The following is an 18,767-nucleotide window of genomic DNA, read 5'->3' on the forward strand; positions in this document are numbered from 1 at the left end:
GAGCCAGCCCCTGCGGGAGAAGCACGGCACAGAAAGCCCTTCTGCAGGGCAGATGCTCCCCAGGGCCTCGCTCGGTGGCAGCAGCCGCTGCAGCTTTTAAGGTCCCAGTGAGGAAAGCCGAGCCCGCCCTCGCCGCTGCCGGCACACCTGCAGGCCCACACTGCCCCGCCGCCACCCAGCCAGCCCCTGAGCCCTGCTGGGGCACAGCTCGGCCGGGTGCCGGCAGAAGGGGCCCAAGCAAGCGGCGGGCAGGCCACCCGAGCTGGCTTTACAAGGGAATGCTGTGGCAAGGAAACAATGGAGAGCCGCCCCCGCTTCGCCTTCCCACTGGCACTTCCAGCGCCGGGAGCAGCGCGCCGCCGCTAGATGGTGCCGCGGCGGGGAGGGGTGCCGGGAGGGGCGGAGCATGCGCAGTGGGCGCGCCTCGCCCGGGCCGCGCGCCTCCGCCCCCTGCCCGCGCCGCCGCCGCCGCGAGCGGGAGGAGGAGGAGGAAGGAGGGAGAGAAGACGGGAGGGAGGCAGGTCCGGCGGCCCTCTCGGGTACCCCCAGCGGCGAGGGAAAGATGGCGACGCTGGGAGGCGAGTCGCAGCCCTTCCCCTCCGCTGCTCTGGCGGCGGCGGCCGGGGTGGGCGGCGGCGGCGGCAGCGGGGCGCTGGGTCTGCAGGCGCCGCTGAACCGCGGTCTGGAGCGGGCGCTGGAGGAGGCGGCGCACTCCGGGGGGCTCAACCTGAGCGGCAGGAAGCTGAAGGAGTTCCCGCGCAGCGCCGCCGCCCTCAGCCACGACCTCTCGGACACGGTGCGGGCAGGTGAGCCCGGGCGAGCGGCCGGGGGCGGCCGGGGACGGGGAACGTGGGTTTGTTAAACCGCCCGGGACCCCCTCCCCGCTTCCTCAGGCACATTTGTGCCCCCCAACCTCGCTGTGAGGCGAACACCCACTCCCCACCCTTTCGTTCGCCTTCCCCCGGGCCCGTCCTCACATGGAAGCCGAGCCCACCCCCATCTCTCCGTGGACCCTGTGCTTTCTTTATTCCCCCCGCCTTGGTGCATGAGGTAGGTGTTTGCTTCCATATGGCTGGATCTGTGCACGCTCCCCTCCATCCCCCCCGCTCGGCGTTTGGTGAGGCAGAGCTGCCTCTCCCGTGGCACACTGGGGGAATGTGTGGGGAATTCTTGCTCGCACCTGTCCTCTTCTCCCTCTGGGGAATGTGCGTCTCTGTGCCACCCTTCCCTGACTGCTGAGGTTTGCGGTGGCAGTCAGCCCACCTTTGATTCAGCCGCGGGAGGCTTGCACACACAGTGCCAGGGTGGATACCTGCTGCTTCTGTCCTGCTGCTCGTGGGTGAACCCATCTGGCACGGAGGGGATGCAAGTCTGTATTTAACCACATTGAGATACTCATGTGCCTCTGAACATGTCATCTATCTGTACGCCATAGGTGGAGGCATGTCCATAGGAAGATGTTTGCTGTGCAGCTGCCCCAGGGAGCATGCTACCTTTCACAAATGCCACTTGTTCAGCGCTGGGCTTGACATCCCCCCTAGTGTCCTTACAGTCATGTAGCCACAAGTGCCAGCTCTGTGCAATGCTATCTTACAGAGCAAATGTGGAGAGAAATCCCTGTCTTCACAGGCACTGTATGTACTTTACAGTGGGGGACACCATCATTACATAAATCTGCAGAGGTGACAGGCCTGACAACCCTGCAGGCAGGAGTGGTGAGGGGAGATGGGGATATTCAGTCTGTGTTAACTTGCCCTCACACCTTTCTTCCAACATGAAAAAGGCACACTTATTTCTCACCTAGGGAGGCAGACCCACCTCAAAGGGTCATACCAGTTTTCCTGGCCCTGTTATCCCAGATGATGGAACCTAATCCCTTCTTTACATGCTGTCACTAGGTAGAACAGTGCAAACCCGCCTTAGAAGAATGTATTAATGTATTGTCAAGGTCTTCAGTGTACGTCCTCCGCATGCCCTTGTGTCCCCATTTGCCTGCTGGAGATAGTTGTGTTGTAGCAGCAGAGCAGGAGACATGTAGTCACTTGTTCCTGTCCCACAAAACAGCATGTGCTATACCTGCATGCAGACATGTGATAACATGAAATTAAATCCTCAGCTTCTGCTGCACATGAGGGCATTTATGCCTTCCTGTATGTGGAGACACATGCTGGCTGCTTATTGTCTCTATCCCAGAGTTAATGCCTCAGATGTGTGGTAGCTGTCATGTGTTATTGTTGTTTAGCTTTGTTACTTGATGGTGTTGCTGAGTGGATTTCACATTGGTCTGTGTGAGCACCTATATCATCATATCAATAAAAAAAATTATGAAGGAAGCTTGATGAATGAAACTACCATGAATGGATAGCATGAATTACCATACTAACCATTAGCTGACTCAGTAGCAGATGTGAAAGGGATAGGCATGGTAGTGGAGCTGTATGTGGTTAGAAGAACAACTTTCAGCTTGTCATCCCAAGCAAAGGATTTTTTATCTCATTTCTTTTTTAAAGTTGAAGTCTAGCAGACATGCCACAATACCAGATAAATAGTATGGAAATCCAGAAATTTAGCTTGTTTAGTTTGACCTAATATTGAACCAAACTGTTGGAAAACCAAATTATATACTGAGGAGATTATACACTGGGGAGAAAATGGTTTGATTGGCAGTGATTGCATGTTAGTATTTGTGTATTGTGTAAGTATGTGCTGTACAGGCATGAGCTGTGTGTAGTGTGTATAGGTAGCACCTGCTTGTTACATGCTTGCTTGTTCTACTGATTTTTCTAGGAAAAAAGTAGTCTTTATCTTCAGGCATTATGGTGCTTTTCTCAGTGTTTACATGGAAAACATTCAATATGAAATTGAATGTAGAATTGTGTTTTCATTCTCTTTTTGTTTGATATAAACAGCAGTGTAGATCAGCCCATGTCTTGATCTTGTGACAACAGCAGCCCTTTTATCATTGCCCCTTTTTAGAAAAACACTGTGTTAATCTATGGTTGCTTTATGGTTTTGTTTGTAACAGCTTGTAACTGTTTAATGGGAGCTGCCTTGAGAGTTAAGTCCTTGTGTTGATGTATTTCCATGTTTCTTTGCACTTGTTACATTACATAACTAAAATACGTAAACAGAAGAGATGCTTGGCTTAAGGCCAGATTTCTAAAGCTCTTGGGGCAAACTCTTGATGGGAATTTTCTCTCCTGCTTCCTCTCCATAAATGCGCATAGTACAGAACTTTCTTGTACTACTTGGAATATATCCTTGAAATGAATGACTTATAGTTTTGCATCTGATGTGCTGACATGTCTCTGAAGCCCTGAAACTTTGGGTTTTGGAGTAGGGATAGCCTTTCACTGTTTTTTTGGGTGGTGGAAGGGGGGATGGTATTGCCAGTCTCACTAAAAATGAAGATACTCTTTGATGTAGAGAAGACTAGTGAGGGGGGTGGAGTTTAGACGTCTGAGGAGCAGGGAATTTCTGAAAAACTGAAACCATGTCTGCGTCTTGACAGTGTTTTAGTACTAGAGACTGAAAATATTTTTTTTATTCAGAAAGTGATGGTCTAAAGCTACTCTCAATTAAAACATTATCAAGCTTGTTTTCTAGATAGGTTCTGAGTGCTTTTTGTAGGTCTGAGGAAGAAAAAAAGTGTTCAACTTTAAGTTCTCTGTTCATGCACTTACGAAAGGGACGTGACTTGTTTGCCTTTAGCAGCTGGGATAGGATAGTTCGATTTTTCTAATTCTTACTGCAGTTACATTCTGTAAGAACTACAGAGGCTGAAGTGTACTTGTTACTTTCTGTTGCTGGGGTTTCTTATGCTTTTTCTTCTGTGACTTTTCTTTGCCTTAAATACATCTTGTTTATAGAAATGTGATAGAACCTTTCTTCCTCAGTCTTTGAGAGTTCTGCTCAAGTGCTGAGTGACCTGGTCAGATGGAACTTTCAGGCAGTATCTCTGCACACAGAATGGAGTTTTCATGGCGTTCAGTACTGTTAGAAGAAAGTAAAACCTCCTTGTAAAGTGTCTTGAGTTTAGTCAGACATTTTAAACCACATCAGTGCGGATGCAATGCAAAAACCATTTCAAAAATAATAAATGCTATTCTTATCACTTTTATTACAGGCTGGGTTATGCAGAAGGCAGTGGCACGGTAATCACATAGTTCTTAAGTAATAGCATGCAATTATATTCCTCCAAACCACTGGGAATGCTGGAAGCATGTTACTTTATAAAAGAGAAAGAAAAGGCCCCGAAGATGTAACCATGGCCGCCTACTGTATGACTTCAACCTCTTTGTGTAGGCTTTGATTGCGTTTCTGAAGGCAGATCCTCAGCACCTTTTCTGGTGAATACCTGCTTCATCCATTTCTATTAGGTGACTTAGGCACATGAGGAGGGATTACTTGCTGCTCCTGGTAGTGACCTGGCAGAGAAGAAAATAAGTTCTTTAAATTACGTACTAGATTATTAGAAAATAATTACAAATTGAAGTATTTGATTGCCAGTTTGGACAGTATGAAATTTTGGAAGGAATATGATTTTATTTTTTGTGCAACAGAATTCTCTCTTGACAAAAGAGCTCCCACCTGCTGTTTTTACAAATTCTTTGAAGTGGACTGTGCTTGCCGGACAATGCCGTGTTGAAGACACCTTTGCCTGGCAGCATCTTTGAAATAGTTGTTTCAGCTGTATAACTGGGGATTTGTTTTCAAGATGGTTGAAAAATCACGGTATCACTATGAGTGTTGATTCTGGTTCAGGTGAAATATGTTCCTTTCATTCCTCTTTGCTAATAACAACAGCAACAGTAATATTTCTTGTTTCCCCCCCCCCTTTTTTTTTAATTAGTTATGATGTGGATGGGGCTCAGACCAACCTTATCTAGTCAAAGATGTTGGTGCTCCTTGCAGAGGAGTTGAACCAGATGGCATTTAAAGGTTCCATCCAACCTAGACCATTCCATGATTCTATGTACATCAGATTGCCATAATCTATTCTCACTTATTTTCTCCACCTGCTTTATTAATGTAATTCTTCCTTCACTTCTGAGAGTTCTCCTAATTACAGCAGTAGATGTGCAGTTGGTTCCACCTGTTCTAAGTGCAGGTTGTACTGGGCAGGATGTCACACATACAGACTGGTTTGTTTGTGCTGTTGCACACTTTCATATATCAAATATGACCACCAAATGGACTCTTGTTTAGAATGTGATTGTTATTTGGCCACTAGAGAAAAAAATACTTGATATGCCCCTGTCCTTTTAAGAATTGTCTGATAATTACTTTGAACAATCCATCATTTTGAATTAACATTTTGATTAAATTATGGGGGTTTTTAGATGAGGCTTGAGAGCCTTTCATTTTGCTTATTTAATCTAAACTCATATCAGTAAATAATGTATTTTTAAGGCTAAAAAAAAGACTAGAACTCTGTTTCTTTTTCATGTTCAAAAGTCAGTCCCTTCCTGCAGCATTCTTGTGTTTATTTGAAGATTTCTAACCTTACTTACTGTTTTTTTACATAAATAATATCTTAAGTATATTATGATGGGGAGAGAGAATAAATATGTTTGCTTATTATCACAAATGAATTAAATATTACCCTGCAGCCAAAACTTGGAAGATGTAATTTGTAAGGCTAAAAAATGTAGATAAATCAATTTTGTATTCTTTATTATGTATCCAGCAGTATATGTAACGTAATTATGCGTTTAACAGTTTCTGACACCACCTGATCATGTGGTCTGTCTGGACATCTCTGTGCCAACATATTCTAGCTTCTGTTTTTTACTCATAAGCAATGCTTTGGGAAAGAGCTTTATCAAACGAAAGGAGTTCTTTTAGAAACATTGACGTGCGTAGCAATTTATAACTGCAGAATACCATTTAAACCCTCTTGGCCCTTTTTTCTTCCTGAAGCCCGGTGATATCCTTGCTTGTGGATCTTATAAACATTAACGCTATTGACTTCTATTGAAAAGAGTCACTTAGTTCTCTTGCTGTAAGAGGTGCTTCTGAAATTTATGTCTTTTGTCTGGAGATTTATGCCCCCATGGAAATGTAGCCAGTGACTTTGCAGGTGCTGTTAGATTCTCCTCAGCACAAAATAAAGTGAATTGGCTCAGAGTGTCTTTGTTGCATGGAACAAATTACGAGTACACAATTGCCTGGTTACTGTTTCGGAATGCGGCTTGAGCAGATTAATGGCTTTCTACCACTGACTGTGTATGTGTCTTTCCCTTGTATTTGTTTTTTCTTTTTGACTTGCTTTGTAGAGAGGCTTCAAAACTAGTGCATGGGCTAAGAGGTAGGAGAGATGACAGCCTACAAACTGTGGGATGGGAGGAAGGATGAACCCTCTCAATTTCAGCAGGAGTGGGCTCTTCTGTGGATTGAACGTTTTCCCCCCAAAGCAAACATCTCATTTAGGGTGGCAGTTTTTTAAACGATTCTGCCTAGAATTGCCATGTTTGGACATGCTGTGCATGTAAATGAATAAAAGCTCAATGCTTTTAGTAGAAATCTTGTCACTTTGTGCATCCTTGGCCAATCTACTTGGAAAAGACTGACTCGGAGCTCCAGAAGTGCTGTTACGGTAGTCAAGGCGCTACAGGTTTCCTTTCAAATGCTTCTAGATGAGCAGTTTTGAAGGTCTACTCACCTGTGATCACCAGCCTGGTGGAAGGTAGAAGCCAAATATCCCTACATTATTTTTGAACCTCCTTTTAGTTGTTCCCTTTTTTGTCTTCAGCAAAAAAGACATCTTGATTTAGACATGTCTTAAACAGGAGAGACTGTATGAATCTTAACACAGTAACTATACATAGAGTTTTGAAAATGCTGAATACTTTTGTTAGGGGAAGAGGCTGGGGCAGAATCAGCTGTGACAAAGTAGAATGGTTATTTGTCCAATAGAGCTGTGGCTTGGAAGAGGAAAGGGGCAAATGCCAATGCAATATACGTTTGAACAAGAAAAGAGATAAAAAGAAGATACTATTAAAGGCAGAAGTGTCATAGAGAGGGAAAATTTATGAACTATTGAATGAAAATATGAAGTCAAAGAAGGGAGATGAGTGTAATAGCTTGCGATAATTCTCTGAAATCTGTAAAACTGAGGAAAAATGCCACTTAGGTGAATAATGATTAGAATTGTCTGGATAGAGAATTAGATAAACATGGAGAAAATTGTTTGGCTCCAAGATACCTGACATTTATAGACTTTACGCTACAAGTAATAGTTTCAAATTCATGCTATAAACATTAACTGTTGAATTTAAGTTTGGGAAGCCTAGCATCCATTTGCCTGCAGAAGGAAAACCCAGTGATTTTGCTGCTTGCAGAGTTACAAGATCAGCCAAGATGGAGAGACTGGTGTTTTGTGTAATAGAATAGCCATTCTAGGAAGGATGAGTAACTTCTCCAGGCCATAGGGTGACTGCTCATCATTCTGCCTGCTGTGTTCTTGCTGGCTGTTAGCAAGCATTTCCTAGGTTTGTGAACATTGCCAAACTGGTTAGATTGCTAATTCACAGTTAAAATCAATATGATTTAAATAATTGAAATGGTACTTCTTAAACCAGAGATATCCTAAACTTGTTCTGTGGAGACCAGAATTATGGAAAGTGTACCCATTTATTATTCTCTGATGTGTAAAACTGAAAGAGGCAGAAATGTTATCCCTCTGTTCAGCGAGTGGATCACTGTCAAAACTGGAAATGGGTGTTATGTTTCCTGACTTCTGACTGTTCTCTGCTGACCATGTTGTGCAAGGTATTATACACATATCAGAGTAGTTCTTTGGAATGGTACTGAGGAGTTAAGCTTCTGGAGGAATAATTCCTTTCTGCTAAGTTTTTGCATAGATGTGTCTTTGTGGGGGGAGTTCATTTATGAAATTCTGACGCTTTCTCCCCAGCATCTTTCTCGAAGTGTCTCTTGCTGGCCAGCTTTTTATTCTTTTTTCCTTGTATGGTGCAGAACACCCTAATGCCTGTAAACCTCCTAACCATTTAAAAATAGAAATAACAATAACAGTCTTTTGTCCTCCTATCCGAGTCTGTAGGAGGAATATTCTTAAAGGAAAAAACAAAAAGTCAAAACTTGTGAGACGATCTTGGCAGAGCCAAGTGGGGGTTAGTTTTGCACTTAATTTGGAGCCTGAGGTTCGCACTTGCTTTTGAAGCTACATGAAGTGTTTCATGTTCAGCTGAGCTTGTGTGAATTTAGTTAAAAGCTAACTGATAATTTCATTATGATTATGTGAGGTAGTTCTTCCAGGAATAGTTAGAGAAATTACTGGAAGTAGCTGGAGGTTTTGAATATCAGAATAGAATTCTTGGTCTTTATGAGAAGCAAAACAAGGGCAAAACAGCTGAACACTGTGTTAGCAGTGACCTGTGCTGCTGAATGGATAAGGTTTTTATGTTGATTTTCTGTAGCTGGGTGATTTTATTCCTTGGTGTGAAGTGCGGTAATTGTAATCTTTTCATTTCCTTTCAGGACCTTGGTACTTTTAAATATTAGATTAGTAAGCAATTTAATTTCTAGGTTTTTGTTTTAATTATATAAACTAGGTGTTTTCTACTATTACATCCTGACAAATACTTGTTTCTGGTAGGAGGTGACATTGCTGGAGCAGCTGGCACTAATATGTGTGTGGAGGATTTAAGGCAAATCATTTTTTGAATTAAATAAAATTCAGCAAAGTACATCTTGGAAGTATATTTAAACATAGCATGTGACTTGATTTCTTTATACTGTTAAGAGTATTAGAATGCTACAATAATGCTAGCTTATATTCTAAAGCAGTATGTCTCAAAAGTAGCAAAGGGACTGCAAATGACAATTTCACTTCAATTTATCATGTGTATACAGATGCAAGGTTTTTTTAGCATCTAAAGTCTGCATCTTCATTTGTGCTATTTTCAGTGACACCTGTTCTTTGTAGCATTACGTTAGACAGGCAAAAAGTAAAAATGAAAAATAAATAAGATGGGGGAAAAAGCCCTCCGCATTTAACTGTGAGGAGAAAAGCATGAGTAAGAAGTTGGATCTGTCATTTGGTGAACAGAAACAGGTTCATAAAATGTGTATGCAAAGATAAATCACTGAAACTGATGGAGAAGTTTTGTAAAATGGGCAAGAAATGGGGTAGGAAAAGAAAATTGAATCAGAGGTTAAGCCAAGGAAAGAAGTAGAGCAAAATACACCCTTGTATAACCTTTACAGAGATAAGGCAGGATACCAGAAATACAAGTGCAGTAGTTTATGTATAGTAAGAACAGATTTTAAAGATAGTGAAATTGTTATCATGGTAAGCAAAGCTTTTATTATTAAAATGACTTTTTTTACTGTTTGAACTTTTAACCATTTAAAAATTTAATGACAGGAGAAGTAGGGATTATTGGATTATGGACAGGTTGTACCATTGCTGCTGTTATATTACTGTATTTTGAGAATTGTGAGGCTTAGCTGAATTCATGCAATTCAGTCTTTTTAAGGCAGGGCAAGTGTACTAACAACAAAGCTGTCTGTCTATTCAGTGGGGGAGGAAGAAGAACATAGTGTCATTCACATATAATTAAAAAATGCAGACAGTTATGAAGATTTCTGGAATGGGTGTCTGGTCAAAGCTGAAAGGAGCTTTCTCAGCAGTTGGAGCAGGACAAGGATGCCCTGGTTACTAAATACAGCTGTGATTGATCCAGGGGAACAACTTAGCCCAGGGTTTCCCATGCTCATTTTATGTTGTGTTGCTAGGGCTTCTTATTTGCTTGTTTTGTTGTTGTTTTTTGAGTTCATCCTGGTTCAAGAAAACTGTCCTTTTGCACTCCACTTTGTACAGTGTCGTTTCCCTGCTCGGTAAGTTTTGCCTGTGATCCCCTTTCCAAGGTCTGAATTCCAGTCTGGCTGAATGCCTACTCCTTGCTTGTGTTCCACTTAGCAGCCGTTCAGATTGCCTTGTTTTACTGACTTGGTTTTTTCCTCACACATGTCCTGTCACTTGCAAGGTTTGCTAGACATGGATGGTATTTTATTTCCCCCTGTTTACTAGTATGTTTGAAGGAGGATGTACCAAGAATATCCTTGTGCCATCCATTTGAAATGTTTCCGTACTTTGTCTTATTTTGAGACCCATCCATACCAGCTCCTTCTAGTTTCTGTACAGCATCACGGTGATGTAGTTTCTTAGTCACAGTATGCAGAAATTAAGACTGATTTACTGAATTGTAGCTGTGTTATAATGGATGTTTCCATTCACTAGCTGAACTTCTCAAATTGGATGGGAAATGATTATGTTAATTTGGTAATGCGTAGTTTTGTATGTTACTTTTCTGAGATTTTATTTGGGGGGGGACAAAAGAGGCTGCAGAGTCTAAAATTGTTTTTCATTAAAATGGCAAGTTTCTTTTCCATCTTTAGAACTGCTCTCTCTTTTTTTTTTCATGTGTGCTGTCTCAAATTCACCATAAAGAATGAAGATAATCTGGCAGACTCTCCACAAAAAATCTTTCATGCAAGTGGTGTGGATCTTATGATTCGAAAAAAAAATGAATTAATTAAAAATAACTAGTAATTTTGATTTGCTAACATTCTTGTAAGGGAATTTAGAGATAAGATAGATACTATCATGGTGTAGACCATGAGACACTTTTGTATCATGGTACTGCAGCTATTACTGCACTGCTGAAGTGTGCGGTGCGTAACGTTGACATTCAGCCAAACAGTCAGGAACTTCTAAGGGTAGAGAAAGTAATCTTTTGAATTTCTTATAATTTGAAAGCCTTTTATGTAATTATATTGATTGTTACTGTAATGTGTTTAAGAGCTTAAATCTTTAAGTCATTAATATAATGACTTTAAGATTTCTACTTTAGTTGTTCCTAGCATAGATCTTGTTCTATGTTTCCATTAAAAAATTACTGTGCGAACTTTGCTCAGTGAGTTATTTCATTGTTCTATAATGATGCAGGTTATCCCTGGTTGTATAGATTGGAAAAACTGGGCAGGAGGAATTTTGAATGGCTTAATCCAGATCTCAGAATAGATCAAAGACAAAACTGTGAAAGGAATCCAACTTTGGTTCTTTGGTATTTTGGGGAGGGGGTTGTTTTTTGTTTGTTTTTTTTTTTTTTTTAGATGTTAATGTATGATATCTTGAAGTATGGATGTTGAGGCATTTGAATTAGTTTTGTTCTGGAAGATGTTGGCATAGCAGTAAAGACTTAAAGCATCCATTAAGGTCCTGGGAGTGGTTTTAAATGTATTAACACAAGGCAGAAACTCACTTTATAGTAGCATCTGGCACAGACACACAGGTACAACTCAGAAATAGTCTCTAAAAGCATATCACTATAGATTTGCAATCAGTTAAGAATCAGTAATATGAAAGAGTAGTAACTTTACACAATTTAAAAAAAAAATCAGTATTTTGACAAGAAGTGCTGTACTTCTGCCAGTTTTCCTATCTTTGTACATTTGGCTTCCTAGAGAACTGAAAAGGTTATTTTTGGCCTAGTGCCCTGGGCTAAAAATGGCTTCTGGAATCTCATAGCTCCGTTTGGTGTTGAGCAGTTCTGTGCAGTAGTAGCATAACTGCAGTAATTGGTAGTCTCACTGAAGCATTTTAGTTATGCACTTAAATGTTAAGTTGTGGGAGATGTGGCTCTGTGATCCCTCTAGCATCCAGTTTATCAGAAAAATTTAAGCCATGTTTGTCTATGAAGCAGTGGTAGCCTGAAGAAAAAGAGGTTTTTCTACTTGTTAAAGGGAAGTAAGAGACAGTGTAAGGTTTAGCCTCTGCAGGGAAAGGCTCTAAAACGAAGAAATAAATCATGATACTGCTGTGGGAACAGTGAAACACCAGCACTGCAGTTGAGACTGTACATGTAAGCAATAGAATGAGTCTGTGAAGTTTCCTTATGTTTCTATCCATTGTTGCAGGGTTTACCTTTAAAAGGGAAGAAAGCCACCCCAACCCTAACAGTGCCCTCCCACAAGAAACAAATGTACCAGTTACTAGATGTGAGTGTGTGCTTATTATAAATGTAAGTTTCAGAATTATTTCTAAATAGTTTGGATGGAGTTTCAAGACGAGGAGTTTGAAATAGTCAGGAGAACAGTGAACAGGCTAGTTAAATCTGAAAAATCTTACAACCAATAAAAGGTCTGAAAACTTGCAAAAAAGGCTGGAGGTTGTTTCCCTCTATGCACCTCACACATCTTTTAGCTCTTTCCCCATTTTTTTTATTGGACTAAAAAGGAATAATGCTGCAAGAAAGTAAAGTGTTCAGGAATAGAATTCATAAATTTTTTTTTTTTTTTTGGTAATGTCAACATGGACAAATTCTGCATGAGAATTAAGAGCTTTCTAGACATAGCTTGTGAACATCCATAGAACCCTCATTTTAAAATCATCCAAGAAATCAGTATTGGGTTTTTTGTGTTCTAACTTTGCAGTGTAAGGCTTTAACACACTAATCTGGAATTTTGGCCAAAATAAAATGAGTTCTGATCAAATTTGTGATCACACAAATTTGAGATGACCGGTCTAGTGAAGTGGCTAGTCTAGACCACCCAGTCTCGTGGCTCTTTAAAGACAGTTATCAGACTTATTTATTGGTGCTAAGGCTCTAAAATGAAGAAATAAATTATGATATTGGTATAGGGGTAGTGAAGCACGAGCATCTCAGAGAACTATCTACCTCCAAAATTACAATTTCTAAAATACAAATCCTCATGTTCTAAACAATTTGTGGAAAAGAATAAATCCAGATCAATTATTGTAGAATACCTGTGCTCAGTCTGCAGAAAGCTTGAATTTTGCTTACTGGACTAAGCAGAAACCTTGCCAGTTTTCCTAAATACAGATGTCCCTGTAAAATCTTTCATTTTGTGTTTTGATGACTATGTAATATATGCTGGTTACATTTCTTGCTTGTAGCCTCCAGCCAAATAGTTTTATAGAATGTTTGCTATTTTTAAATGTTATTTTTGAGAAGGTACTTATTGAAGATAAATCACATTCTTGGTTAACAGTATTTGTTAGTGTATATCTAAATTTTTTTTTCCTTATCTCTAACAAAACCATCTTGTTTTTCAATGTTCTCATCATAAAAATAAAAATATTTACAGTCCGGAGGTATTCTTCTGCTTGTAATTGATTCAGCTCAGAAAAAAGCAGGTATTGCTTGTGCATGGTCTTAGTGCATTTACATTATGCCATTGTGTGTGTTAAGTATATTGAGTGTATGATATTTAAAAAAATATTTCACCTGCTCCACTTTATGCATGGTGCAGTTCTACTTTTTCATATGTTTCTAAACCCTTCCTTGGTGCATGAAATAGTGATAGCCTGAGGATAACCCAATCAATATGCATGAACAAACATGACATAGGGAGAAATATGTTACTTTATTAGTAATTATTATGGTTATTAATTAAAGTTATGTGAGCATAACAACTTTATTTTTCCTGTGGAACCGTGTAAATAAATCATTGAGAAGCAGTTTTGCAAAAAAGAAAATGGTAGAGGGTAGTAAACTGCCAGGGTTTTTTCCTTTATTAACAGAAACTGCTTGCTTTTAGAGGAATTTCTCTAATACTCAAAGAATATTTAGTCAGTCCTGTTGTTCTTTACCAGGTGTCTCGCCTTACTTTGTGCTGCTGTTTACATTCTGGTGTGTGTGGACTATACTTGTTGAAGCAATTGATTTGTCTTAATAAAAGAGACTTTTATGTTGATATAGTTTGTCCCTCTGCCTAATGCTGACCATCAATTTCCTTGGCTGAGTCTGTGTATCTAGATCAGAAATTTATGGCTCATATTTACTGTCTCAATTTTAAAGTATGCTAGTGATAATAGTATGATTGATTATGTATTTCCTTTGGAAGCAAATAAAAGAGATTACACAGTTATTTTGTATTTTAGCTTCAACTTCTGGGCATTTATTCTTTTTTCTTCACTAGATTAGCTAACCCAATGTAGTAGACATTTACTCTTCTGCAGTTGTTTATACATTATTTTTTACCTTTGTATTTAATAAACTAAGATATTTGATTAATGAGGGATAATTCCAGTTACGGTAATTTAGGATGCCACTGCAGTTGTCCATCTAGATTCCTGCTGAAAGCTACTGCCCATATAAATAGGGTGACAAACCTAAATGGTGATAATGGTGGATTTAAACTACTAGGACAGGCTTGGAATTGTGGTGTTGATGAGCTGGCACATGATTTTACCTGCTGTGCCTGTTCTTGGAGAGGAAACCACTATCGGAAGGGAGTGGGACAGAGTTGAGGCTGCTACTATGTTACATTGCTGTACTGAATGTTGCAAGGGCTTGTGAGACAGTCCTAAACAGATGAACCTTTGGTGTTCTGCTTTGAGATATGATTTCAGATCCCAAATCTTACAATTTCATGAAACCTTCCAGGTTTTTGGGTGCTTTAACAGTTTTATTACCTTTTACTTCATTTTTGACAACTGGACATGGCAATTTGTGAGTTGCTTTGTAAATACCTTCCCCGGGGTAATGTGTGTTCAGCTTATTTATCAATAGTCACTGCTAATGCACCCAACTTTCATTTTAGTAATTTGCATCTTAGACTTGGTGGGAGCTCATGATTGTCATTGTTCCAAGCTTATGCTATCACAAGACTGTGGTTCTATGATTGCATTCTTCCATGTTATATTTTTAAGTTTTTGTGTGACAGAGTTAAATATGACTTTGACTGTGCCTATCTATGTGCTCCAGGTCCCCATGTATCTATAACTTGGCCTTGCTGTTACTTACACCATTACCATCCATCACTTGCAGATTTTATCAGCAATAGCTTTGTATTCTAGAGAGGAAAGTCTTGAAAATCCTGACTGATGTTGGGTTGTGAAGAAATAAAACCAATTTCATCTATGAGACCTTAATGACTTCCTTGAGGGTATTGTTCAGTTTCTCTGAGTAGACATGGATTAACACTCTACAATCACATCAAAATGACTGATGTTCTGGTGTGAGCAAATAAAAAAAGCTCTTCTAGTAGATGATATATTCATATCAGGTTGTAGAATATGATTTGTTTCAATAGTGTACAAATCCTAGTTTATGACCATGTTCTTTTAAAAATATCAAAGTGAACTTTTGTCCTTGCAATAATTTTTCACTTGCATCTCCTTTCATGTTTTGCTATATAAATTAGGAACATAAAAATGAAGGTTATGTTAATGTTGAGGAAGGTTTTAAATCAAATACAGGTAAAATTGCTCTGTAATGAAGAATTCTTCCCTGAGTATTTGTCCTAGAATGGATTGCTTGACAATTCCATTTATAGAAACAGGATGTTTTGGTTTTATGAATGTGGATTTCTTGGGAACTCATTTTGAGAAAGTGTTTGCCTGCCTCCACCCTTGGTGGAATGCAGATGACATCAGAATTTTTTATGTACTGGTGCTATGGATACAAAAAGACCAGCTTTAGAAGTGTCAGTGACATAAAAGGAATTGCATTCTAAGCAATCTTACTAATTAAGGTGAATTGGTGGTACAGATGTCCAGGTGATCAAATCTAAGGCAGTAAAGATAGAGTAGTAGGTGGTTTGGATTTTTACCTATATGATTTAAAATACTATAAATAATTGCAGTGTAGGTTCCAGGTAATTTTGTGATCTAAAACATAACCCCTCAACTGCCTTTCTTGTATGGCAAAGCTATGTTGTTCACTTGTTTTGGATCTCTTATATGTGTTTTTCTCTCACTTGTGATAATTTTGGTTCCACTGGCATTTGAGTTGTCCCTTTAAAAACTTTTGCTTAGGATCTAATTACAACTTCACAAAAACAACTTCTTTAAGAGAATATTTGTTTGTAAACAAAACAGTAGGTATCAGTTAAAATATGCAGTTAATTTAATAAAAACTTTATTCTAACTTTGTATCTAAATTTTATAGGATCACAGGATAACTATGAAGGGACCTAAGATGCTAACGAAGAGACCCCTGTAAGTCATGTAGTACAACCACCACAGCAAAGCCGGGTCAAGTCTAAATCTGTTCAATCTGTTCTTGTCAGCTGAAGCATATTTGATTTAGCTGAGGCATTCCCAAGTATCTTGAAGTCCCAGGTATTCCTTCTGTTATGAATTCCCAGAATTTTTGTGGTGAAAGAATACCCAAGGTGATTAGATTTGATTTATAATCTTGCTTTGCAGCTGTGCAAAATACACTATTCAGACACCTTTTGTTTGCTGACATATATATCCATAGACCTACTTGTAGAGTTTTGCTCCAGTTGTGTATTGACATAAATTCTGACAAATTTTGCATCTATATTACCAAGTGCAGAGTCTCATTGTTAGTCTGTAAAGGAAATACTGAAGAGAGGACCTAGGTTAATGCATTTTGGAAGTGCTTTTACAGTGCTTTAAAGAGAATGTGATGTGTTCTTAGTTTTAAATCCTATTCCGTGTACACTGGGATTTCTCCATCAGAAAGATGGTCGTGAGGAGCTTGTAGCACTCAAGAGAGGAGTTCTCAGTAAAAATATTCAGACACACAGACTTGCTTGTATTGAGATAGTGTGTGGAGGTTTTTTTCCTTTAAGTTCTGATGGCAGCTCTGGAATGCCTGTATTTAAAATTACTAAACTGTTTGAAGTTGGATGGCAGTAAATTTTACTTACTTGTGCTGGGTTAAGCCCAGTAGGCAGCCAAGCCCCACACAGCTGTTCACTCACTCCCCCACAGTGGAGTTGAGAAATGAATCAGAAGGGTTAAAAGTGTGGGTTGAGATAGCGAATTTAATAGGTAAAGAAAAAGCTGCACATGCAAGGAAAGCAAAATAAGTTGTGGGTGGATTTGTTTGTTTTGAAAATTTGGTATGCAAATTCAGGTAGCACGAAACGTAGGCGTGAGTGAAGTTAGTGGCAAAATCCCTTCTGACTGATGTATGTGGGTCTTTCCCTGTTCTAATGTTCTAAACCAAATGATACTTCAGACTAGGTTATAGCAGTATAGGGAAGCTTACCCATCTTCTTTTATCTGCATAACCTCAGTACGGGCTTGCTTATTCAACCAACTTTTCTGGGCAAGGTCTCCTGTTGTGCTGCTGTACTTAGCCTGCTCTCAACATCTGAGTTTAGTTAGTTCCGAAGGAGTTTATCTGTGTCACTGTGACTGTAATAGTCTGTAAATAATGTGACTATAATGCAGTTATAGCTGTTGGAAGAGGGTTACTCTTACTCACTAGATAGTGTGTATGGTCTTGCACGTTATGCCTTGGTTTTCATTCTTTCTGACTGTCTTGGGGAATCTGCATCAGCAGGAATGTAAACAGTAAAATATTAGGAGAATTTGTTCTTACGTTCCAATATCTGAGTGTTAGAAAATTATTTCTGATATTTATGTAACTGCCAATATATTTTCATTGTATTCAGTGTGTCTACTATATTACTTCAATAAACATGGTTTTAAGATGTGAAAGGTCTCTCCTGCCACCCAGATGGAGAAATAGAATTTGTGGTATTTGACAAATACCTGTTTTTCTTAGGTCTCTTCTCTTTGGTTTCTCCTCTTTAGTTTCTTTAACAAATCACCAGAAACTGTAGCTGTTAAAAGGAACCTGTTTTCTGTATTTAATCAGATGAAAATCTGCAGGAGAACTCATCTGTGGCAAGATGATACGAGATTACTTTGATGATTCAGCCATGTATTAGTGTGTAATGAAATACACTGAGGACTGTGCTATTCAGTGTCACTATCATTATGTTGGGTTTTGTTGTTTGGTTTTTTTGAGTTTTTTTGTGCAATATTTTATTGAAGAACAGTAACATTTAATCAAATGATGTCTTAAAATGTTACTCTCACAAAGCTCTCTTCCATTTATTAACCTTTCTATTTTGTAATGTGGTTACCAATATGTTTCTTCCTCATAAAACATTAATGCAGCATTTAACAGTATTGATGAGGTTTTTTATTTATTCACATAACTACCATCAAGGGCTATAAACCTTCAGAATAGTAGATTCCAACTAGTGAGAATTTTCCTGTTATAACTGGAGAAGTTGGTGAGGAATGGAGCAGGCAGCAGGTGTATTGGGAAGTGACGAATTTCTAAATAAGGTTTAAATAGTGTTAGCCCTCTGAATGCCTTCTTTTTTGCTTGGTTGGTTGTTGTTTGGGTTTTTGTGCTTCTGTTAGTCTTTGTAGATGAAGGTAAAGAAACAAGGAGTAACTATTAGGCAAAATAGTAGCAAATAGAGTTATGGTTTTACTGTCTTAGGTGCATTGAATGGTTTTGAACTTGAGTATGATTAAATCTGTAACTGTCTCTTGTATTGTTCTCATAAATGTAGTAAGCTGTAAGTTTTAAAGAAAAAGGAAGTACAGTGAGTATAATAATTGAGGTTATATCCTGCTATGCTGTATTTATACAGTTCAATAGCATGTACATATTTTCTTTGTGTGATTGCTCTGTGTTCCTCAATTTTCATTTAAAATGTTAGCCGGTGTACCTGGGAGTAAATTAACTGGGGAAAGTCAGTGTTTAAATATAATACTGTCTGATTGTTTCATCTAAAAAATTTTTAGGGACTTTCCACTGGATTTCTACTGTGGTCAAAGGTAATTTTTTAGACTGCAGCTTTTTTTGTTGTAGTTAAAGAGGCTTTGACTTTTGGTCTTGTGAAACTACTAGGTAAACACTGAACTACCTTTACACTTTTAGCCATTTTCATGCAGTTTGCTAGTTTGGAGCAAAATTTGTAAGTTATGTAGC

General features: G+C 39.3%; 1 protein-coding gene across 3 annotated transcripts in view; it reads left to right on the forward strand.

The window, feature by feature from the left end:
* Positions 1-434: 434 nt before the first annotated feature.
* Positions 435-18,767, forward strand: part of LRCH1 (leucine rich repeats and calponin homology domain containing 1) — a 117,363-nt gene continuing 99,030 nt past the window's right edge. For 2 of the 3 annotated variants that reach the window (XM_069010520.1, XM_069010528.1), the window contains exon 1: positions 435-806. In XM_069010520.1, coding sequence (XP_068866621.1) covers positions 563-806 — 244 coding nt within the window. In that variant the 5' untranslated portion in view covers positions 435-562. Of the gene's footprint in view, positions 807-1,016; positions 1,051-18,767 lie in introns of those variants that run through there. The other variant, XM_069010537.1, reaches the window with a different exon arrangement.

The sequence above is a fragment of the Aphelocoma coerulescens genome, chromosome 1 (genome assembly GCF_041296385.1).
Source record: "Aphelocoma coerulescens isolate FSJ_1873_10779 chromosome 1, UR_Acoe_1.0, whole genome shotgun sequence".
NCBI classification, from domain to species: Eukaryota; Metazoa; Chordata; class Aves; order Passeriformes; family Corvidae; genus Aphelocoma; species Aphelocoma coerulescens.